This window comes from Homalodisca vitripennis, chromosome 2 (assembly GCF_021130785.1).
Source record: "Homalodisca vitripennis isolate AUS2020 chromosome 2, UT_GWSS_2.1, whole genome shotgun sequence".
Classification (NCBI taxonomy): Eukaryota; Metazoa; Arthropoda; class Insecta; order Hemiptera; family Cicadellidae; genus Homalodisca; species Homalodisca vitripennis.
This window is the reverse complement of record NC_060208.1, coordinates 8936853-8963630: the sequence shown is the minus strand read 5'-3', so window position 1 is coordinate 8963630 and position 26778 is coordinate 8936853. Positions and strand designations below refer to the sequence as shown.

Genomic DNA, 26778 nt, shown 5'->3' with positions numbered 1-26778 from the left:
TCCTGAGACCGTGCAGGCCATTATATAAACCGATTAAAACTAGACTACATTATATAAACCCATCATACTGCTGGTAGTGAGCGATTCCTTTATGAAATTCAAGTTCATTGTCCCTAATAAACAGTAGCTATTGCGGGATAAATATACAGGGTGGCCCATAAGTCAGTTGTCAGAAATGAAAATACAAAGTTACCAGAAAAGTAAGAATACTTCATTTGTACAAAGTACAGTATTATTAATGTAATTATTATTATTTATTTTTAATTATTATTTTAAAGAGTATCTAACCTGCAATAGGTGCTCAAAGTGGCTTCCACGTTGTTCTATACAAACATTGCATCTTTTCAACACTGAATTACAGTTCTGTACTTAACTTCCTATTCATCGTTGACTAAATAACATACAACAACATAACCTCAAACTGTTATTGTAAAGTAACTTAGCGTAACTGCTGCCGGGTTAACAACTTGAGTCAAATTCACAACAGACTGCAATTGCGCTAGTCAAAACATCGTCTAAAAACATTGGAAGTGACAACTGACTTATGGGCCACCCTGTATTTTGTTACATTTACAAACACAGGTCCTCCATTAAAACTCTAATTAATAAAAAAAATGGTCATCTGGTTTTCATAATTTAAGTTAGTTTATTATTCACTTGAGATGAGTTTACATTAGACATTTTTGAGTTGCGCGAAAATCCCGCTTATCTGGAGGATACAAAAATATTTTAAATCATGAAATGAAACTTCCATGGCGCCACTATCCAAAGGATATCTCTTTATTTAAACTTTAGACAAAATTAGAGAAGGGGGCCTGACTTTTTATTCACTATAGATAGCGCATTATGAAAAACACAATATTAAATATCGGGTATTTAACATACCTTAATAGTTGTTTGATGAATCACAGCTGGAGCTATATTTAACACTGTGTCACTGAAACAACGCGTGAGGTGCTTCGCGAAGACTGAGCCAGGAAAGCAATAATAGACGACCGTCTTATCGCGTTGTCAAATTCCTTATCTTACTGTCCAGTTATAACCAGATAGTCACTTTGCAGTATTTTTGTTCCTTGCTCTCTGTTATCGCTTTACTTCCTAGAACGTTATCAGGCAATGTTAAACATAATACAGGTAAAGCATCTCTCTCATACTATCAACTGATGTTTAGGTTAGTTAATTCAGTTATCAATATTATCGTACGAATTATTAAGGATGGCTGTAGCAAAATATAGATAATAGGTGTTTTAAAGTCTTATTACTCGTTGAACTTACAAACACAAATTAAATTTTATTGTTTTTTTTAATTAGACCAATTAAATAAATCATTATACTAATGTTCATAAATACATATCATTAGAATTATTGTTTAAAATAGAACAATTAAAAGTTTGAAATTTTAGGATACGAACACCTCATATTTTTATACACACAATAAGATATTCTTGAGGGCTCTTCATTACTTACTACTTTGTGAAAATCTTCTTTAATCGGTAATAAATCACCGTATAACCCGATTAATTAGTAAATCCTGGTCGCAAACGAAGTAAATTAAGGGAGAAAATATCTTAAATGAAACTGGAGGGAGGTGTTGAAATCAAATGTCTAATCTGAAAAGCTATTTTCGCCTCCAATATTGAGAAGAGTCTCATTATTCAGCGAGCTTTCAAAGGAGATTAATTTGGTTGAGTGGTCTCAGTGTCGGAAGGTATTACGGGGACAAATCAAAATACTTGAGAGAACGGCAAAGCGGCTTCGGCGCTCACGGCGATATGGCCTTGACGCGTGGCCATACTGGGAATCCGCTTAGCTGCTTTTCGCGTCTTTAAACTGGGGATATTCAAACAAGGATTTCAACAGGCAATTATGGAACGTCAGGGATGAAACTTGAATCAAGCTATTAACTATGTTTCTTTCTGAACCACATAAAAGTACAAATCATTATAGGTTTCTCTGATTTAAAACGAGTAAGCTCAAACGTAATATTATTTATCTGTAAGGCCAGGTAGATATTTTTATTATATATATATATATATATATATATATATATTTTTTTTTTTAATAATAAAGTCTTGGCGGAGCAAGTAATTTTTGCGATTAAATGTTTGTTGAAAAAATTCAATAAGGCTATTTCCATGTATACAAATTATATATAAGATAAGATAAGATAAGATTTTTATTGATCATTAGACAATACATGCAATATATCACGTCAGAATACTTATACTAACAGTAAAATTAACAATTTAAATTAAACACTCATTATAGAAGACACAATAGTTTTTACATTAATTTAATACAATAATGTTAGTGAGACAAAGGTGTACTATTTAGCAGACAATACACTAAAAAACTATCTCACTGATGTCAGATGAATAAAACTCTGATAAGTCATAAAACGGCCTCTCTACCAGCCACTTATAAATAACAGTTTTAAATTTATGGAATGTAACACTCTGAGCATTCAGTGGTAGTTTATTGAATAGATCTATTCCAACGGCCTCATATGAAGTTTGGATTTTTGAAAGTCTTGTGAAAGGTTTGTTGATCAGGTTAGCGCCTCGGGTATTGTGAATATGCATGTGCTTATTCAGTGTCAGGTTTTGAAAATTATTTTTGACATGGATCAAGCAGTAAAAAATGTAAAGATTTATAACTGTCAAAATGGCTTCTTTTTTAAAAATCGGCTTACAATGATCTTTGAAATTAGCATCCGCTATAACTCTCATGGCTTTTTTCTGAGTCAATAAAATTTTATCAATACCAGATGCATTGCCCCACAAGAGCAGACCATAACTAATGATGCTCTGAAACAGTGCAAAGTAAACCATTCTTAGCGTATCTTTGGAAACATAAAGTTTTAGTTTTCGCAATAAATATACCACTCTGCTAACTTTTTTTATGAACATAACCAACATGTATGTGCCAAGACAGCGTAGGATCTAGAAAAAATTCCTAATAGTTTTACACTCTCAATTGTGTTCTTTTGTAAGTATATATATAAACTTATGTATATATATATATATAAGTTTGAGACAGTTTAAACTTTGTGGTACACCAGTTTCTAGTGGAATCCTCTAGATGAAATAACCACCAAAATTCAGTTTAGTATTGGTCTGAAACTAAAACCTACGCAACGCTTTTACCATAAGTAATACAATTTTACCACGTACTGTTTTAAATTTATTTCACTATTTTATATAACATAAATTTGGAAAACTCCAATGCGTAATACTTATATTCGGAGTAAAGTACTGTTTGTTTCAGCATTTTAAATGTGCTTGTAGACATTTTAAATAAGTTTAGTTAAAATGTATGAACCGGTAACTATTTGTTTATTGCCAAATGTCACAAAAACATAATTTTATGGACTCACAAATTTTTTTTATTTTATCTAATCCTATGTGCAACACATTTATACAAAACAAACAAATTAACTAATACTACTTATATGTGAATGTAACACATCAAAACAAATAAATATTTGAAAATCTAGGTCCTTAAAATATTTTAATTCACTTACTGTGGGGACTACGGAATTTAAAAGCTACGGAAAAACGTAAGCTGTTAGGTCGATAAGATACATAAACACGATGACAGTTAAAGAAAATAATATATTCCCACCAACAAGTCAGTGTTCATTCAATTATAGATAATATATTTTTATACTATTTTCTTTTATATTTAAAACATATATTTTCTAATTTATATAAGAAGATGCTAACTTTGTATGACATTTTCGTGGATTTAAAGCTTGAGCAATTCTGAATATAACTAAAATTATTCGGGTTTTTCACCTTTGAAAAATTATAGGTACTCTAGAAGATGTTCGTATAGATGGTCGTAATCAACCACGGCTATAATTTCCTGTTCCTCTTCAATAAACAACTTCTTATTTATTACCAAACAAATTTATTTGTAAAACCATCAAATTATTTATGAAAACCCTTTAATTAACTACGAGATCCTGTCACATGGGCAGTATTGTTAAATAGTAAATACTAATGAAAATGAGTGCATTAATCCTTTAACCAATCTATTCACGGTTTTTGACGTAATATTACCATAATAGCTATTGCGGTAAAGTGTGCTACTGACGTAATATTACCATCATAGCTATTGCGGTAAAGTGTGCTACTGACGTAATATTACCATCATAGCTATTGCGGTAAAGTGTGCTACTGACGTAATATTACCATCATAGCTATTGCGGTAAAGTGTGCTACTGACGTAATATTACCATCATAGCTATTGCGGTAAAGTGTGCTACTGACGTAATATTCCCATCATAGCTATTGCGGTAAAGTGTGCTACTGACGTAATATTCCCATCATAGCTATTGCGGTAAAGTGTGCTACTGACGTAATATTCCCATCATAGCTATTGCGGTAAAGTGTGCTACTGACGTAATATTACCATCATAGCTATTGCGGTAAAGTGTGCTACGGACGTAATATTACCATTATAGCTATTGCGGTAAAGTGTGCTAATGACGTAATATTACTATCATGGCTATTGCGGTAAAGTGTGCTACTGACGTAATATTACGTAGAGTTTTAAGTTTCGTATTTCATTAAATTTTTTAAGTAATATTGCGCTTACCAAAGCGGCTGTTGTGTAACAAATGTGGATATCATAAATTTATTGACTGTGCTTAACATTATTTTCTCAATCGAAACATAAGTTAACAGAGTGAATATAGTAGTAATAGTATCTGTTTTTAGTATCCACTTCTCCCAATTGATGTTTATAAACTACGAGATGATTGTATAACAAGTCATAACACAAAGAGCACGCAATTGTTATGTTATAATGCAGGGATTTGTGTGGTACACTGCATTAAGTCTACTCTACGCGATTCTCTTTAAGTATTTCTCGTTAAAAGTTTTAAACCAACCAAAAGAAAAGGGTACACCACATGCTGGACTGAAGTGTTCTTGATGAATAAGAGGATTTAAGAAGCAGAGATATGGAAATGTGTACCAAAGGTTTAAACTTTGAAACCTCTTATGAAAATGTTTATCAAACGGACCTTTCAATCTACGATATTGCTGTCTCGGTACCATTCAAATGTATAAATCTATTCATATTTTAATCGTAATTTTATCAACCTTTGGAGGAGTTTATGTTAATATTTAAAGTGACGTATGACTTGACTTTTTACTGTCTTTGTTGCTGTTTGGTGTCATATACTATTTCTTTTAAAACATTATTTTTAGACTCTAGTGTACTATTAAAAGTACGTTTCTTTAGTTTTTGTTTTTTAGTTGAGTCCATGAGTATTTGTCCGTTATTTAAAGATTTTTGCGTAACTTCTTGTAAATCCGAACGAATTTTGTAATGTTACGTAAAAATAGTTGGTATGTAAAGTTGCTTAAGTATACATATATAATTTCAATAAAGATTGAATAAAAAAGAGTACTTGCGCTGCCGGGACTCGAACCCGGATCTCTAACTTGCCGGGTGAATGTGTTAACATTACACCACAGAACCCTTAAATTTTTCGATTCGATTGTATTATGTTTGACCATTTCTGTCACATATGTGTTTAAATAATCAAAATAACATGTGATCGGAAGTCCAAATACCTGTCAAACGATTTTTAATATTCGTTAAATTTGTATAAACGGCGATAGCCTACTTCAATTTCAATAAAATTATAATTACAAAAAGTACTTTATTAATTAATTAATGTTAGAATCCGTTGGATTATATATCGGATAATATAACTGGAAATTATAAAGCCCTCTCCATATTAATTATTTTATTAAGTAGAACATGTTTAATGATATTGAGATTGTATTAAAGGAATCAGCGTGGCATTGAGATCTTTCCTGTACGTCCTATAGAATTTACGATTGAGTCAATTGACCTAGATTTAGAGAATATTGCTAAAAGTACTCATGGATTATTCTCTGGTACAGTACTTCAGTAGCCAGAGCTCATAACCTTAACCTTAATGTAATCGTAAGCATACATAAGTGGATATTCTGCCTGGACCTTGAAGAGAATCACAACAAAAATGAGGATCAGTATACATTTAGTTTTATTATTTAGGATTTTTATATTATTGGCTGGCGTTAGTGAAACCTATCTCTCGTGAGGGTAAAACATTTCATTTCTGTCTGTCCACACTATACCTCGCATACGAACTTATATATATATATATATATATATATATATATATATATATATATATATATATATATATATATATATATATATATATATATATATATATATATATACACACACACACACACAAGGTGTTTGAAAAGTCTGGGTACGGCTTAATATTTTACAAACCATAGCAGATAACATCTATAAACTTTGCACAGTATTACATGGCTATGTAAAATATTTTTCCTTGCTATTATCATGACATGCCAACCATGGGGGGACGGCCCACAGAGGAAAACATGGAAATCTTAAATGAAAGCATGGGTCGAGTGATACCTCATTTGAAAAAGCTCACTTAGTAGAGTTGAATGCAGCAAACCGCATCTCATAAGGTTTATCCAACCAAAAATGGCGGGTTGTTTTAGGTACACATTGCGAAGTACATTATGCGCTGCCATTTCTGACTGGATCGTCGTATTCTGATGCGATATGCGGCATTTATTGTACATAAAAGGTTAATTGCAAATTATTAATAAGTTAGTTCTTTGTTCTAAGATTGTATTTTCACATAGTGAAAAAATAGCATTGCTAGTGTGTGCTATGTTAATTCATAAACATGAAGACGACGAATTCATAATTTGACATAATTTGCTAATTAAAAAAATTCAGTGAAAACACATCGGTTATCTTTACATTAGTCTTACGAGAAACCATGATTACAACGAGAAGATAGCAGAATAAATATATTTTCAAACAAACGGAATTCAAGAATCGATTTCAAAGCGCTCTTTCGTTATACCGTCTTCCCTGGCGCACCGACACTTTTATTATTTTTTTAAATGCTGTAAAACATATCTTAATAAAAAAAAATGTAAATTTATCTTGTGACAAGATATTTTGAAAGATTTTATTCTTGGGCTTTAAAGTTTGCATGAAGCTTAATTTAATAGTCAAGAATTAGATTTGTGATGGTGCATGTTCAAACATGTAATTAGACTGAGCGTCATTGACTCAGTAGGCTGTCTTTTTGTCTACTAGAGGAATGTAAAGTAAATCTTTTCTGTATAATTATGTCATTGAATCTATCAGTCCACAGGACTATACTCTCATTTACCCACATCTATTTTATGCTGTTGGTGTACAGGGTTTTGAAAATAGTCACATAAAACACATTTCTATTTTGGAAAAAAAAACAGAATAGATCATTTCAAACGAATGGATTTCCTTAAACAATTATTCAACTGATTAAAAATCCATAAATTTCCTTTTAATTAGAAATTTTTAATGCCCTAGTTTACTTTTTTAAACTCTGGACTTTTTTAACACCTTCCACACCATAAAGCTTCTTTTTTTTAACCAAATGTTTTATAATTCAGTTCTATTTTTCAACGCCCTCCCCGAGTACTTCAGAATGGAAATGACTTTATATTTTTAAAAATAGTTTGAAGAAGTTATTAATTTCCAAATCTTATTATAGTGTTAAGGAGCATTATAATTGTTCAAATTATGTTATATATTGAATGGTGTATAAATTATTGACTCATGTATATGCTTGTAATATGTTAAATGGTAATAAAGGATCATTTGATTTGATACTTTGTAAGCAACCTCAGCGTAGCCTGTTACGCGACACGTGGTGTGGCGTACTTTGTTGAGAATAGCAGCGTGATGAACGAACAAATCAAAATAGTAAGATAAGTAGATGTTTGGGGATTGACCATCACTCACATTTATATTATACCAGCCCCAGATGTTAGTATAGGATCTTGAGTCATGACGCTGTCCACCGAAGACCAGACTTATTGAACTCATTTGCTGAAGACTTTCACTAAAGATCACTTTAATTGGTAATGGTTTGATTGTTAACTTGAAATGTTTTTATTTTCCTTGTCCGATTTCTATGCTTACAGCATGCTTCTCCTTAATTAAATCCCATCTTAGAAAATATTGCTCGTATTGCTAGGTGTTTTAATAATAAATAAAAAATTATTGACATAACGTGAAAACGCATAAAGGCACGTTTATCTCTTTGTAATTAGCTTTTCCTACACTATTTACTTCCAGCCATCTAATTCCTTCTTGACTTGAACATCAGACCTTCTTCTATATTAGTTAACAAATAATTTTCTTTAAACGGCTTTCCGTTCTACCTTTTCAAAGGAGCAAATACAACAAGCCAATGGTTATGAACTTAACAATGAGTTTTGGACAAGAAACCAAACTGTAAAGGATCTAGGAGTTACATTCAATATTACTCTTTTCTCTAAGACCCATGTTAGTAGTGGATGCTGTCGAGCAAACAAGTTATTGAATTGTGTTTAGAAACTCTAAAACAAAAACATTCGGAACGCTCACAAATTGTTTTTTCATGTCTCACTAATTAGACTCACTAAATACTGGTATACAGTTTGATGACCTTACCAGTGGAATAATGAATCAACTGCAGTCTATTCAAAAACGTTTTGTGAGACTGGTTGGTACGAAAAGATGCCGTGCAGTTTAAGCCGACGACGTGGATTTACGATTGCAGCTCCTTTATTACAGACGTCCTGTGGCTAAGCTGATAATCTTTTTATGGAGAGGTCAGTACACTTTTTAGCCTCATCCTGCCTGGTCTGATGGACCACTGGCCTGAGCAAAAACCCTATCATACAGGTAGAGAGTCAATGCAGTGCAAGGTAGAGATGGTATTGATAAAAGGTGGTACGATCACAGCCAAGATTTGAACCTGCGCTATCTCTAGCTTGGATCCAAAATGAGACGTTGTAGATCGCTCGGCTATCAAAACTCGCAAGACGATGTTCTCAAAATCTTGGTTGAAACCATTTGCAACTGCTTGGCAAGTTAGGTTGATGTTGGTCTTCTTAGATTCTCCTGACAGGACTTTTGGCTTTCGAATGACGGCATTACTCTTCCAACCAGGAACTTTACTCTAAAGTCTCTATTTAGAATCCAAAGAACAACAAACTAATTGCTTAAAAGTTTGGATTTGTTCTGTGGCAGCAACTTATAATAGATATTTGGAGAATCATATCTAATGACACAAATGCTAGATAATAGTTCATTCTATCTTGTCTGGTGGTGTTGTTACTTTTAATAATTGGTTATTTCATTGCTATAACCAGTCTAATTACTTATTACTTTGCTACAGAGTGGTTCGTAAAATTATTTTCGAAAGGTTCATCCGTTTAAACACAAATAAACCAGCGTTTCTCAATTCAACCATTCTGAACTGAAAATCGTCGGCTTGATCACACGCAATGACTTGAAATGTTTGACCAGTTTGTGTTGTATCTTAATGTTATTATACTTATGTTCTGTGTGATAACTCCTTATTAACGAAGGACTGTTCATTCAAGACCGATTACCTGTTTTTGACCTTAAAGCTCTAGTTTTGAGAAATACAGAATGGCGACTCAGTAGTTTCACCAAACTGGAGAAAGGTGAGATTGATTTAAGGAAGTTTCGAATTTAGAGAAACTAAGAAAAAGCAGGTAGGTAGCGAGAAAACTAAGTGTAAAGAAACTTATAATGAGATAAGTTACACTGTACGCGATCACAGGGTCTGGAACGTTCTCAAGGAGCTGGAAGTAGTTAGGGAAACTCCTTTGTGACCGCGAGTGAGAGGAGACAAAGGGCTAATTTGGTTGATTTATTCGCATTTCCTCATAAAGTGGATGGAGGGCGACGCTGTGATGAAAGGCGGTGGACAATGGACGGTGATTAACCCAGATGTTGTTAAGCAGAGGGACAACACAACAATGGGGAGGAGTGGGGACACCTGAGAGGGTGGCAACAATGCGTCCCTCCCGCCACCCTGCGGCCGCCTCGGCACTCAGTCGGTGCCGCGCTGCCGCCCCGGCAGGATGGATCTCGACGAGGTGCTGCCGGATGTCGGCCAGTTCGGGGCGTATCAGCAGTTGCTGCTGTGGTTCGTGCTGCTGCCGTGCGTCCTGCCTTGCGGCTTTCACGCCTACAATCAACTGTTTATGGCGGCCAGGCCTCAGCATTGGTGTCGAGTCCCAGAGTTAGACCACTTGGACCCTTTCCTAGCTAGGAATTTGAGGTTACAACAATAAAATGAGTTACATAGCATGAAATTTACATGTGCCTGTCTGTGCTACTCTACTGAAATTTTTATATATCCAGGAATGTAATTTTTGTACTTGTATATAATTTATTATGTTTAACAAACTTCCCTTTATGTGACATAATTTTATTTTCCATGGTATAAATAAAAAATTGATAGTGTAAATCAGCCATTTTGATATACTTTTGAAATATTAAAATTTAATTTAGTATTTGGCTAAACAAAACGAAAATCTCATAAAACTTGATATATGATGAGTTCCTTACAAGATCATCTTTTAAAATCGAGTATTATCAGTGAACTATTCTAATCGAGATAATTTTAGTATAATAAGCAGGTTGAGCATGATGGTGTCTTTATTTTAAAATACAGCTACATTGTCATTGCATGTTATTAGCAAAGTTTTGAAACTTTATTAAGTAATTAATAGAAGTTATTAATTGGATACAAATATTATATTAATATACAAATTGGATACGATTTTATTTTGTAACACAACCTTTTTTTTGGTAAAGCTAATACACGTCTTAAATTGTCCTTGTTAGCTAGCTAGCATCGACACAGAATTCTTCACAGAAAATATATTTATTAGTCAAATATAATAAATGTCATATTTCAATAAATATAAAAAATTCCATAAAGAACAAAATTGTCGCAGGATGCCCTGTAATTAACGTTGATGTTCGTAACAACGATAAGGCAGCCAATAACTATGTCCGAATAACACACCAGGTCCCTAACAAAAGTACTTTAGCTTCAAACTCATTGAAGAATTTTTTAACAATGAAAAGATTATACTAAATTAACATTTCAATTATAACCGCTATAAGATTAATATTTATTGAATTATTCTTCCACTTAAAATAGTTGAAAAACGAATAGATGAACTATAATTTAAAAAACATTTTATTTCCTTTACTATATTTTCAAGATAATTTTAGTTTCTATTTTATACTGCTAGTAATAATAAATAATCGAGTTTAAAAATGTAACATCAAATTGTTCTTTCTACGTAAAACAACTTATTATTATTTAACATTAGTACTTTAATTATTTCAAAAATTTTAACACTTATTTTGATAAATAACAAACTACAATTCACTGCCAGTTTTATCCCAAAATCTGGAATTAAAAATCATTAAGTTTTAAAATAAGTTAATAATTGTTTACACTATGAATAGAAAACGTTTTAATGCACTAAATTGAATTTTAGTATTCGTTAAATTCAAAATATTCAAATTGAAATTAGTGATTGTGATAAATGAATATTGAACTATTTCTAATTATACAGCCCTGTAGCTACTAGGTTTATTATTCATATTATAAATTTAACACACATTAATTAAGAAACTTTATTTTTCAACAGTAGTGTGTGAAATAATCTTCAATACTTGTTTTAATGATAACAGAATATATGATGTATTCGAACCCTAGAGTTAAGCCTTGTTCTTAGGCACTATAGTACTCGTATTGCATCTATTGGAACACCCTTTATAGTGAAATTATTTTTACTGGTATATATGAGGAACAATTCCTCCTTTCTCAATTTTCTTTATGGCGTTTCCTTTAATCTACAATGTTTTATAAAATGAGATAGTGAGAGGTTCAACTGTATAAAATTAATTATGTAAACTAATGCAAATAATCTTACCAGTTTACAAAATGGTGAAGATTAATTGTTGGCTTATTTATATACAGTTTTATAAGATCATTAGGGAATAAATAGTACACAATTTGTTCTTTATCGGTAAAAAATATGCATTAATTAGAATACTTTTTCTATTTAATTCCCACTACTACAGAATAGATTGGAATTGAAACCCTGATTTAATAAGTCCAGATTTTATTATTATTAAGTCCTCTTGATTTAATAATGAACTGGATTTTCAATAAAAAACGTAACAGTACCTTTAGCTTGTAATTGGGTTAATGCTATTCCCGATCACGTTCTTGTTTAAATTATTTAACAAGTTTAGTCAAATTATTGTGATGCATCAACTTTTGTATACATTTTAAAGTAGTTATTTTAAATAAAAATAAAATGTATCACTTACTTTGAATAATAAATTAATAACTGAGGTAAACTGATTATAAGTAATATTTTAAATAATAACTAGATATTGTATTTAACAAGCATTCTAATAAAGTTTAACATTTAATTGCAATAGTTAGTTTTATTTAATACACGAACTCGTTAAAATGTTTTAATGGAAAAGACATTTTTTTGGAAGTATACAAAAAATGTCTTTTCCATTAAAACCAACTTACTTCCACCAAGGATACAAAGCAGAAAAATCGTTAAAATGTTGCTGAGAAGAAATTTATTATTTATCGAACACTTGAATGTTAACTTTTTAAAAGAAATAGTGAGATCCGTAATATTACATTGATAAACTATTTATTTATGACTAGTTTTATATTATACAATTGTTATAAATATACTATACCTGAACCGGCGTGATGGATTTTTATTCTGTTCTGTATGGATAGAAATACAATTATGGATATAACTTGCATAGTATATTGCTAACGAATTTGAAATAATTATGACAGTTTTAATAAAATTAAATAATTCAATATTTTACTAACAAGGAAGTATCAATAACTGCTCTACAAAAGGCATTGCGTGTTCAGGATGCTTGCTTATCTATGCAGATTAGTCCTAATTAAGGCATGACTTGCAGACTACAGTTATTGTATTTTACTAACAAGGAAGTATCAATAACTGGTCTACAAAAGGCATTGCGTGTTCAGGATGCTTGCTTATCTATGCAGATTAGTCCTAATTAAGGCATGACTTGCAGACTACAGTTATTGTATTTTACTAACAAGGAAGTATCAATAACTGCTCTACAAAAGGCATTGCGTGTTCAGGATGCTTGCTTATCTATGCAGATTAGTCCTAATTAAGGCATGACTTGCTGACTACAGTTATTGTATTTTACTAACAAGGAAGTATCAATAACTGCTCTACAAAAGGCATTGCGTGTTCAGGATGCTTGCTTATCTATGCAGATTAGTCCTAATTAAGGCATGACTTGCAGACTACAGTTATTATATTTTACTAACAAGGAAGTATCAATAACTGCTCTACAAAAGGCATTGCGTGTTCAGGATGCTTGCTTATCTATGCAGATTAGTCCTAATTAAGGCATGACTTGCAGACTACAGTTATTGTATTTTACTAACAAGGAAGTATCAATAACTGCTCTACAAAAGGCATTGCGTGTTCAGGATGCTTGCTTATCTATGCAGATTAGTCCTAATTAAGGCATGACTTGCAGACTACAGTTATTGTATTTTACTAACAAGGAAGTATCAATAACTGCTCTACAAAAGGCATTGCGTGTTCAGGATGCTTGCTTATCTATGCAGATTAGTCCTAATTAAGGCATGACTTGCAGACTACAGTTATTGTATTTTACTAACAAGGAAGTATCAATAACTGCTCTACAAAAGGCATTGCGTGTTCAGGATGCTTGCTTATCTATGCAGATTAGTCCTAATTAAGGCATGACTTGCAGACTACAGTTATTATATTTTACTAACAAGGAAGTATCAATAACTGCTCTACAAAAGGCATTGCGTGTTCAGGATGCTTGCTTATCTATGCAGATTAGTCCTAATTAAGGCATGACTTGCAGACTACAGTTATTGTATTTTACTAACAAGGAAGTATCAATAACTGCTCTACAAAAGGCATTGCGTGTTCAGGATGCTTGCTTATCTATGCAGATTAGTCCTAATTAAGGCATGACTTGCAGACTACAGTTATTGTATTTTTACTAACAAGGAAGTATCAATAACTGCTCTACAAAAGGCATTGCGTGTTCAGGATGCTTGCTTATCTATGCAGATTAGTCCTAATTAAGGCATGACTTGCAGACTACAGTTATTGTATTTTACTAACAAGGAAGTATCAATAACTGCTCTACAAAAGGCATTGCGTGTTCAGGATGCTTGCTTATCTATGCAGATTAGTCCTAATTAAGGCATGACTTGCAGACTACAGTTATTGTATTTTACTAACAAGGAAGTATCAATAACTGCTCTACAAAAGGCATTGCGTGTTCAGGATGCTTGCTTATCTATGCAGATTAGTCCTAATTAAGGCATGACTTGCAGACTACAGTTATTGTATTTTACTAACAAGGAAGTATCAATAACTGCTCTACAAAAGGCATTGCGTGTTCAGGATGCTTGCTTATCTATGCAGATTAGTCCTAATTAAGGCATGACTTGCAGACTACAGTTATTGTATTTTACTAACAAGGAAGTATCAATAACTGCTCTACAAAAGGCATTGCGTGTTCAGGATGCTTGCTTATCTATGCAGATTAGTCCTAATTAAGGCATGACTTGCAGACTACAGTTATTATATTTTACTAACAAGGAAGTATCAATAACTGCTCTACAAAAGGCATTGCGTGTTCAGGATGCTTGCTTATCTATGCAGATTAGTCCTAATTAAGGCATGACTTGCAGACTACAGTTATTGTATTTTGATTAAAATACAAGCATTTCTCTTCACATTATAGAAACATTGGTGATTTTAAATGATTTCTTGACAAGAAATGAGTTCATGGCCGTACATAAAGGGGGGTTCAGGGGAATCAAGCCCTTCTCAAATTTTTTTTAGACAAACATGAAAATTGCAACTAGCAGTTTGTATTAAAATAGAGCGCATGTAATGTGGTCTCTAAATGAAACAACTTCTCTTTGAAAAATCCTCGAGCCATTCCTAGACCACCCAGTGTGTCAACCCCCCTCCTTCCCCCTGAATTAATTTTCTATGTACGCCACTGAATGCATTAGACGTTTATGCTAGCAACACATGAACAAAATTTGTTTAGTACCTAATGAACTTGACTATTACTGTATGTAAAATCCTTAGCTCGACCACCTGCACGACTAATCAATTATGTTTCTTATTTATTTATGCATACCCAACTCTATTAGACAATGATGGAATTGGTTCAAATTCTTAGTAATTTGTTTGATGCGTTAATTATTTGTAAGTAGGAGCTGATAAAATTAAACCAATACGTAAGGTACGGACAAAACCTGTCAATTATTCAATTAAAGATAGAGGACCTTTAAAATAGTCAGTAAAGCGTTGTAATTGTTAATGACAAATGTATAAAGCTTTATGTTAGTTCGTTTGTGCTGTAAATATGATTATTAGCAGCGTATAATACCAATACAAATGACGCGTTACAGTTAACAAGCAGCGCAGTGGTCTTGCCATGGAACGGAGTTATGAGTACGTTAAGCGCCTTCAACCGGAATTAGGCCAAGTTCCGGGAATCTTTTTTATCTCACGGACCTTATAGATAAAAACGTGTTATCCACTTTATAAACCAATTCATAGTGTAGATAATTTCTACTAGGATCTAGTGTTTTGTTTGTTTTGAGTTAACATGGCTGACTCCAAGTTATTTATGAGCCCTGATTTTTTTATCAACATTTATTGAAGAGTATCGAAATTTGCCGATAGCATTTATTATGTAGACCGGTAGCCAGAAAACGGAGAGTAGCAGTGAGGCGTTCCTATGGTGATATAGCGTTTCGCAGTATAGTGTCTTTTTTTGTTACAAGCGGTTTAACCTTGTCCAATAACATGTTAAAACTTTCAGCTGACATCCTTAAATAGTTCTGATAGTCTTGGCGACTATCATTCCTAACAAAATTCAATAAATTCATGTGACTAAATCTCTTTCTATTTATTAACTAATTCTTTGACCACATTACCCTTTTCTTCCGTTTCTTCTTACATAGCTCATACAACACACCTAGCTCATCTAACACTATGACCGCAGCTGCAACCTTCTTCGAAAAACTCATGTTTGCAACTGGGCGAACAAGATACGTAGGTGTATGGTGAATAATCAGCGGGTCCGGCTCGCGAGCCAGACTCGCAGGTGTATGGGGCCCTTAAGATTGAGCACATAGTTTGTACTTACATAAAATAGCACTTCAGACAAAAGCTCAAAACATTTCTTACCAACAACCCAATTTACAGTTATTTGGAGTTTTTTGATATGATACGTGTTTTTAATTAATGTATAAAAATTGTTATTTCTTTGTTTGTAATTTACTGTTTACTCTAAAACTAATCTTTGACACTATTCCATGTAACATGATTATCACGAATAAAGATTGTTTGACTCTTGACTCTTGAATAATATTGTAGTATTGGATTAAGTCATATCATATCAAATCAATAAAACTCTCAAATAAAAATGTCAGATCTAAGTGTTAGTACACGTAGATCTTGGGTTAAATTAACATCTTCTGTTATTTATCAATGCAGCGAGGAGTATAAAAACGCTGAAGCCTTAAGGTTATGATATTCCAAGACGTACAACAATTTGAAAAAATTAAAATAAGGAAATTAAACATGGCTTCCCAAGTAGAATGAAGGTTCGTGTACCTTAGGTTAAATATAAGTAATGAAGAACTTACAAGACGTTTGGATGATTTTCTTGTATACCCGAGAAAAATCATATATGTGACTTTATAGATTTTACACAAAGAATCTAGGTAACCAACAACTAGAGATTCTGCAACTTTGAAACCATTGAATTGTGTGACAAACGTCTCAAGTAGTTATAGAATTGGAAAGCGTTTTAGATATGAATCTAATCAAATGTGTGAATGGTAGAGAATCCTAGAAATCTATTGGGCTAGAAAATCCAGTTTATCCAGGTGAAATGGAGCATGTGAGGGGTTGAGATTTACAGAAGCCAATAAGCCAGGAATTCGCCACGATCCAATCGAAATCGAAAGCGTGCGCAGTCTGGTACTGCAATTATTGATTTGGATTGGAAAGGAAATCTAATCTGATGCAATATCCCAAATCAATGGGCTTTAGAATAGAATTGTAAATGTCCTGAGATCATAAAAGAGTCGATTTGCAAGTTATACAGTATAGTGACTAGCAAATAAAAGTATTGCGTGGACGTAAATTACAGAGTTTAATGCTAGCCTTTATCTCTAAATATGTGCAAAAATATATTATTTAAATTCAATTTAAACTAAAAAAAGTACTCGTTACGTATAAGAATAACATTTTACTAAAGTGATTTTTTCATCCGTATTATATTATACCATTCAATGACGTAAACGCTAGCTCTAAGATGCAAACAATCAAATGGGCCATTCAATAGTTGGAGGGTAGTACCCATTAAGGACATTAGCGCTTAATGTTACTTATCTTAATCACGTTTTATTACACTTTAATGGTACCAAGTAATTAACTATAGCTCTTTCAATGTAATTTTGATTTATGAAACGAATTTAAAATGAGTATTTAGAGATTATTTTTCTAATTTACGTATAGAGAGACTCATTGCTGAATATTAGGTATTAGAAAAAACCTATACCTACTCTCCACACAATTTAATGTAATATTATGTGATTGTTTGAATATACAGAGTGTCCATAAATCATTCTAACAAACTTCACCATTTGATTTGTCAGCTAAAAGTAACACTTATGACGTATATAATCGCTTGCTTGTTTTATCGTGCGATATGTTTGTAGTTTAATTTCGGATGAATTATTTGTTAACCTGATGCAAAAATACCACTATCATACACACAATAAGTTGTTTTGGGCCTTTTGTACTAATAACTATTTTAAATTTTTTTAAATGAACGAACAAAAATGTATTTCATGACATATATTTTGACTAATTTTAATATTTAATAGCTAATACTGCTAGCTCATATTTTATTTTTAATTTTACTTAGTATTTTAACTTATTTAACGTTAAATAGTTTTAATAAAGTAATAATATACTATTCAACCGCTGACATTGACATGCAAATTCTTAGGGACCCTGGGAAGAATATAGCCTATTCTTATTTCGAAAATCCCTTCGGGCCACGTCTCACAGGCCTTTAAAGCAGCGACAAAATCCCATCTTTGTCTCTGAAGTTGTGAAATATTAATTATAAGAGCATTTCTAATGTAATCTCTGTAATCACCTATTCTGTGTAAACATTGTTATTATTTTAAATTTTTGTTTACATTTATAGTGAGTACTGATATTTTTAACACCGTTTTAGATTTCAGCTATTAGGTAAGTACTCATCTATCTTACAAAATATAAGATGATCAGAATGTGACACCCCTTTGAAGCAGTCAGCAAGAACTATGCTAGTTGAAACTTCGCTGAACTGTGCTTTTGAACTAATTCTAGCTCTAAATGTTCTAAAATATTAATAATATTAACAAATATTAGGTCTAAAAGAAAATGTTAATATCTAACAAAGTAAATTGGAATGGCCATAAATAAAGATTTGTATTAACGTATTTTCTTTATCGTGGCATCAAGGCAAATTCAACATTGGCGTCCAAAATATAATTCACTGGAACCAGCAGTGGTCGTACACGTGCAACGCCTACTACATTGTATGCAAAGGAGCACGTAACTGCTAGCAGGGCAGATATAAGAAACAATGTATTAATTATAAGAAGTTTCTCCAGGATGATTCTTTGTTACAGTTCCTTGGATTTGGTTGTATGAAAAAAATTATTTTAAACCTACGTATGGTTATAATAAATATATTTTATAAAACACCTAATACAACGCTAATAATATTCAGACTATTCATTATGGAATACAATTGTTCTCTTTATTAAATTAAACGGCAGTTCAATTTAGAATACTATTAATGTTTCTTCTCATTCAACATAAAGAACATTTAAAATATATTTAACAGATTATAAGCATTATACATATTCCTTTAGTTATAGTGAGAAACACTGATAACGTAAGAATCCAAATAAATTCGAGTCTCAATAATCTGATACCATTATTCCAACAATATTTAAATAATTTATTTACATTATGAAAAGTCTACCCAAATATCTTACCAAAAAGGTTATTCTTTCTGTTGAAATAAGACAAAAAATTTGATTATTATATTATATACAAATAGAGATCTCCTAAATATAGACATTAACCAAGTTGAAACATTGTGTTTTCAAAATACTTTTATGCTTCAGCTGACTGAACCGTATATTATAAACTAATCATTTAGGGTACAGTTCCACCACTAATTTTCAAAAAGGCAACTTAATAGTTGAATTTTAAGCCGATAAATGAGGGAGTGTTTATCGGCTTTGGAATGACAAATTTCATAGTAGATTCAGCATATAACCTAGAACTGTACAATGGCATGCAGCAATGATTCCTTCCTGGTTAAGCTCATTTCAAAATACGTCAGAAGCAACAAGCTTTAATAAGCACACAAAGAGCAGCCGTGAATAGCGCAATACACTAAGCAGATTATGACACCATGTGACCAAAGCCTTTGCATCTATTCGTTATAGTCTTTAACTTATACAGCGTTGAATGAAAATGAGTACTACTTTAATGCATATTATCTTCTTGTAAAATGGTTAAGTTTAGTATTGCAGGTGTCGCTTTGTGATATCTTGTGTATTTAGTCACCAAAGATAGATAACACTTTAGCCAGCTTCCAAAAGATGTTACTAATTATCTAGATTACATCGTATGTGTGTTCCAGTGCAACTTTATGATTTTAACACACCTGAAGAAGAGAGTAGTTTCCAGCTCTCGAAACGCAGTGTTCTATAATTGCAAAATATAACGTCCGAAATCCTGATATTCTTACAGGCAGACGGCCACTAAGTTTGTAGTCCATGAATATTGATAATCTACTTTCTGTACCCATCATAAGTGCAATAAGGAAATGATAATAGGTAGCCAGAGAAACGACTGGGTACGGGTAAAATGACACTGACCTTAGTTAATTTACCCGATCCTTCATGTAGTCTAGATCAGTTGACGCCGCACAGCTCCTGAGCCCCTGATACTGTTTTGGTTATTCTCCACCTACCACATTTATTACGACTGCCTCGGAGTACTTTATCTGTGTTTTCCCAAGTTAACTGAGACGACTCTGTACTTGAGACAATACGAGTATATTCCAAATATATTATTGTGCGAATTATGACGAAAAGATGATGTCATTTGCCTTAGAAATAAATGTCTGAGGCAAACCCATAATTTGTTGGTTTCATCATCGTCTTTCAACTGGATCAAGCTGAGAGTTAGCGACGGCTATTAATCAAGTGGTTACCCCGAGAAGGAACTGATGTCTATGCTTTTAAATTTGCTCAGGAGGGTTACAAAATGTATCCTATGTCATTTCATAAGCTTTGCCCGTGTATAAGGGATAAGGGCTTCTAAGTGAATTATATTTCCATCGCCGATATAGAGTTTACCTTGTGGCTACGATCAAGAAAAACTGTCAAAAGTGTATGTTTATAGTCATTTTACATGTTCATGTAATTTATTTTAAAGTGGTATAATACTCAAGCATTAAATTCACACTGATTTTAAAGACAATAATATATTATCCTAACATAATAATGTTTGGCTATGTAATGTACGTAACTGTCTCGTAATTGTAGTTTATAATGTGCAGGCGCTTTTAAAACTTTAATATTTTCCAGTGCCGCCTGGTGGCGAGTTACATCAATGGGCATAGCGTATAAGCCTTCTCCGTGGACAAATACATATACATAATAATTTTCATAATGATCGGTCAAATAGTTTACGAATCTATAAAGAACATAAAGGCAAAAATTAATTTTTACATAATGTATATAAAAGGGCGTAATGGTAGATTTAAGATGCTACTGCAGCTGAGTTTAGCATATATTTGTAACTACTAAAACAATTTATGACAATTAATTAAATTTTAACAAGACTATTGATTTCGGTCGTTATTTTCTATACAGTGATATAAAAAGCTTCAATAATAACTAAAATTTTTAGAATCAGAAAACAGTGCACAGCTATAAAATACAAACAGACACAAACTATAAAAAATACAGAGCAGAACACACTATAAACTCACCATACAACGGCATTTCGTTCAAGACAAGATGTGCTGCCTGTTTTGGTTTTATGGCTGAAGACGTGTTCGCTGAGACACCTGTACAATCCTTACTATTAGCACTAAAATTTCAATATATAGAAATAATATGGAATTGTATGAAATTGTACTTTACTGCGTATCATCCTCTAGTAAAGTTTCATATTGCAAATATGGTTTTGCGATTTCTCGTTTATGAATTCACCAAATATTATACATAACACTTTTTAGGAGGCTTCAAATATACGTTCATAATTAGCTAGATTGTTTTGTATGTGTGTTTCAGCATAAATTCAGATTTTAAGCCTACCTAAAGTAAAGGATAGATTCCAGTTCTCTAAATGCAATGTTTTATTCTTGTAACATATAACATACATTTTAGACATTTCATTGAACTTTAATTCCAAAAACAGCTAAAAATTAATAGTTTTAGACAAGTAATGTTCTTTCAGTGCTATCGGTATTTCTATTTGATTTTCTTAAATATGTTTTAGAGATAATCAGTCAAAATTAATTTCCAAATGTTAGTTAAGCCCTCAGGCCCGGAAATTCAAACCGTACCATCTAGGTTTAGTAGGAGAAGCTAGAACTATATAAGTAGTACGCTGAAAATGTCATTTCGGTTTTAGGAACTTCATCACGATGTCGCTACTTTAAATTACGGTTAATTAGCGCAGTCACTGTAGTACTATAGTATCAGTAGTACTATAGTATCAGTAGTACTATAGAATCAGTAATACTTTTACTATTAAAACCTTTGCCATATTGCCGTACTCTTGAATATTTCTTATTCCGGTAAATAGAATCTCGAATTTTGTCTTCCTGCAATCCCACTACCAAGGCAGAAACGAAAAAGTTTTATAATGAATTCTAAGAGTTTTGATTTGAATCTGAGTGAGTACTTTGAGTGTGATAAAAGTTCAAAGTCTCTTCGGCGGATACTTAGAAAATCACCAATCGAGATCAAACATAAAACTTCCACTTCCATTCCCAACCACAATGCGATTCCTATTGCAACTAATGGTTTTTTTTTAATGTTCTATGTATGTTTAAAAATAACAAGATATATTACTAAAGCAATCCAATCTTATATACATGTACAATTAAACCTGCATACTTTGCTTTATTAGCTGAGCGTTAAAGTGACCAAATTTTAATAAATACAAATTATTAACTTTTATTTTAATCCTACAGCATTAAATATTATAATGATCGAATAATTATTTTATCATTAGCATATCGCTTTTTTAAAAATAGGAAAAATATCAAAGTAAGTGGGTGAAACAAGTCATATAAATTAGTTCATAACAAGTTTAATTGTACTAAATAAAGATGGTGAAGGATAGGCAACAATACAATTAATTATCAACTAAGTATACATGTATTTGATTTTTTATTCATTAGTGTAGTCTTAGATTAATCACAATTTTACTCCAGAAACCACTATTTCTAATCCAATACATGCTATTGTATTAACCATTTCCACATTTGCTGTACAAAGTATCTCTATATAATATTTCCCTCTGTATTGGCTGAGCATTAGAGAAGCCTATAACTCGAGAGGCTGAGAAAAAATGGAACTTCTGTCCGTATTTCTGTCTTCACAATATCTCAAAAACTATCTCATTTAAATACTTAAAAATCTGAATGGAGATTAATGTCTACACAGGCAACACGGAATTAGATGATGGTGAATGTCAACTCTCAGTAACAACTCTCAGTACGCTGTCACAACTTCTCTCTTGTCTGCATGACACCTGAAGAATGGTGTGGATTTCAGTCCTCGAAACGTTATGTTTTATTTTTATAACCACACTATTACGAAAAATTTCCGAAATCATATTATTCATTTAAACAATCCATTACTGATAAAAAATTTTAAGCAAAGAATAATTTTGTTTATTTTAATGATTAATATTTGATAATTATTACAAAACAGATTTACGTTTGCATAGAACCTATCACTCGCCACCAGACGGCACTGGAAAAGATCAGTTTTAAAAGCGCCTGCATGTCATAGGCTACAATTACGAGACAGTTACAAATATTATATAGCCAAACGTTAATTGAAAACGCTATCTTATCATGTATTATTGTCTTTAAAATCAGTTTGAATTTAAAGCTTGAGTTTTATACCACTTTATAATAAATTAAATGGACATGTAAAATAACTGTAAACATACACTTTTGACAGTTTTTACACCTCTATAATATTTTTACCATTAATAATAAACATTCATAGTAGTGTTTTTAAATGTTCAAATAATCAAATATTGTTTCGATTCATAAATTGTGTAAACTAAATTACAAACGATTTCTTAACTTTATCATAGTGAGAACATTCCCATTGTAATGTTGGGGGCGAAACAGCCCCAAACAAGATTGCGGGAACATTACACAAAGTAAGCCCTTACAAAGATTTATAAAGGGATTAAGACAGGGATGGTTGTAATAGAGAGAGCCCATCAGATAAGCCAGGCAGAGATCTAAGGATTTGTCCTTAGTTTCTTCCGACATACGGAAGGGATTCTAGAGCAGTATTGTGAGAAATCTACACAATCCAAAATGGTTACTTTATCTTTTTTTGACATTACAGTTAGTACATTGGTTCTTTTTAAAAAAACGACCTATTTTTACGTAACCTTGGGACAACCAATTTCGACGTTGATGTGTAAGATTGCTTTTACGATTAAAAACATTAAAAGCATTTTGTTTTATTATGTCACCGATATTACTGTCAGTTTCATTGCTGAAAAATATGTACTATGATAATTAATTGAGAAATTGGAATAATATGTCCAGTTTCACGTTTCATATGTCATATATAACTGGATCACGTGAACAGAATTGTTACTTAGACAGGAGGTAATGATTGTAAATGATCTTTATCACATGTATTTGTTGTAAATCCTATTCTTAAGTAGGGCGACATATTGAATTAGCTTGTATATTTAACACAGGAATCACTTAAAATCAGCCGAATATTATTTGGATATAGAAAGTTACTTTATAAATTTAAAAAATCCATAGATTGTAATTAAAAAACAACCGAAAATATTCGAAAATTCAAACGGAAAGGTAAGAGGTTTTTAATTTATTGAACGGATAGCCATTCTAGAGAGAAAAATAATAAGTAGGGCTGAAGCTAATACTAGTGCATATTTAGGACAAGGAAAACAGTAGCAATCTTGTCAAGAGAAATTTATAATATTCAAGCACGAATATATGAACTGTGATATGCAGGACAGAAACATATAAATAATAATACATGCATTTGTAACCATAACAAATTACACTACCTAGTATATAAATAATTGGATAATATCAATAATATGCACGACGAAAAAATAACAATGATAATAGCCTTAATGATAATGATAATAATAAATAACACTAATAGTGATTAAAAATAATTACAATAAATAACAAAAATTAAAATGCAGCAAAATATCAAATCAGCCAATATAGTAATCATAAACAATACTAAGAATTAGGTAACAAAGAATAAGAATATAATTATTAAGAAACACAACGCTGCAATAAACGTCATCAAAGGAGAAAAGTTATAACAAAAGAATGAAAAATGAGGCTAATACCTAAACATTTTTACACTTATATTGAAATTTAGCAGTTAAAGGCAATCAACGCAAATATTATGGTGACGATTAAAAATTAAAATGATCTACATTATAAATAGTGGCAACAAACAACAGTGCAGTGGCCGTTTCTGAGAAAATTACACTCTGCACAAAGTCACACATGTTCACAGAGCTCAATCCATCGATCTTGACGTGCGTTTTCGTAGAAAGTAAATAGGAATAACATTGTAACTGAACAATGAATCCAAGGAAAATTATTGCTATCAAACTCTATTTACGTGCTTTAGCAGATAACATTTAATGGAATTTAATAATTACGCCAAAATCAATACTTTGTTTCCATAATGACGTTTCTAATCGTATTATTCATTTGTGGTTATTCACTAGTGAAGTTATGGAAATAACCAACACACGGAATACTGATTAGGAAAAATCTATAAATAGCGAAAAAACTTGATTCTTAGTTATCTCTCCTACATTGATTACTCTAATAATAATAATAATTATTATTATATATCACTCTATTTTTAGTCCAGGGTTGATTTTCGAATGACCATAACTTATAGAAGTACTTACGAAGGTTATTAGAAAGATATTTCCTATGCTCCTTGGATTGCTTTGGAAGCTACGGGTAATATTTACGAAACTAATGAAAGCTTTACTGAACTGTGTGAGTTATTTAATTTATTTAACTGTTTTTGTCATAGCTACCACACCTTCTAGTTTAAATTTTCCATGCATCACATTTTTATTTGTTTCATGATTTCATAGTGAGGGGCGCAATTTCAGTTTTTAAAGTCCACTTGTGTTTGCATAAAATACTGTCCGATGAAGAAGACTATTAGACTATTTATTAGTTGAACACATGCAATTTTCAAGTTTTTGCTCATAAATATATATATATATATATATATACACACACATATATATATATATATACACACACACATATATATATACACATATATATATATATATATATATATATATATATATATATATATATATATATATAATAGGTTGGCACCATAGATTATAACTCAATATAATGTTGTTCTGTCTTACTTAATTTATGAATAGTACGTAGAATTTTTATACACAACATAAACTACAAACACGCTGATCCCTCATAAGTAGCTCCCTCTTTGACTTTGTCGTTCCCAATAAAGTGCGCATGTATCTATCTCCACAAAGGCGCGCCTTAATCTTGCTGATGCCTCATTAAACACGGCTTAATCCTACTTGATACCTTAAGTATACGTTAAACTATCGTCTCTATCCTTTCATCTTTTATCTTCCTGATATCTAAAATAGCTACGCTGAACAAACAGGTTCACAGTAAGAGCCTTCGTAATACATTTTCTAAATTTTCGAGGCAGCATATTTTTAAGATATCAACATATTAAAATGTTTAAAAAAGAAATTTACTCACAGTTATGGAGGACGGCACGCGCTAAAACACTTCTGCAAGGCTTGGTGCCCTAAACCCAGAAGGCTTTATATTAAACCCACAAAAATCCTCGTAAATCTGGGACGTCTTAACATTGAACTTCAATTTGGACCTCAAATCCTACCTCTCTCACAATGAGCGACCCTTTCCGGTTTTTTCTACAAAACCATTTTCCTTCATACATACACTTATACTTACTTGGTCGTATGATTTCGAATTTCCTACGTTTTCTATTTCACACCGGGCTGAAATATTGCTGACATGTGTATAATTTTAGAGATTATTGCCTCGCTCTGGAGATTTATCAAGAGATGGCCTTCAAGAGATCTTGAGAGCCTGCTGTGGTAAAACAACACTGAGTTTTACCCTCTAAGAGCAATGATAGAGTAAGTGATAGTCCACTTTATGGACTTTAACACCCTAATTTTAGATATTTGTGGCGTTGTTGAAATGTCTGATTTTAAATATATAATTAAGAGAACTCAATTAATTTTTATACTGTGTAAGTATATACTTTTTATATTTATTCCATAAATTACATACATGTTTGACGTCTTTTTCTGAATAACTTACAAAAGTATTAAAAAGATTAAAAAGCTCTAA

The 26778-nt window shown here is 31.9% G+C and overlaps 1 protein-coding gene across 2 annotated transcripts in view; it reads left to right on the top strand.

Moving 5' to 3' along the window:
- Nucleotides 1-9953: 9953 nt before the first annotated feature.
- LOC124353511 (beta-alanine transporter-like) overlaps nucleotides 9954-26778 on the top strand; it is an 83886-nt gene continuing 67061 nt past the window's right edge. For both annotated transcript variants that reach the window (XM_046803373.1, XM_046803372.1), the window contains exon 1: nucleotides 9954-10186. In XM_046803373.1, coding sequence (XP_046659329.1) covers nucleotides 9987-10186 — 200 coding nt within the window. In that variant the 5' untranslated portion in view covers nucleotides 9954-9986. The remainder of the gene's footprint in view (nucleotides 10187-26778) is intronic.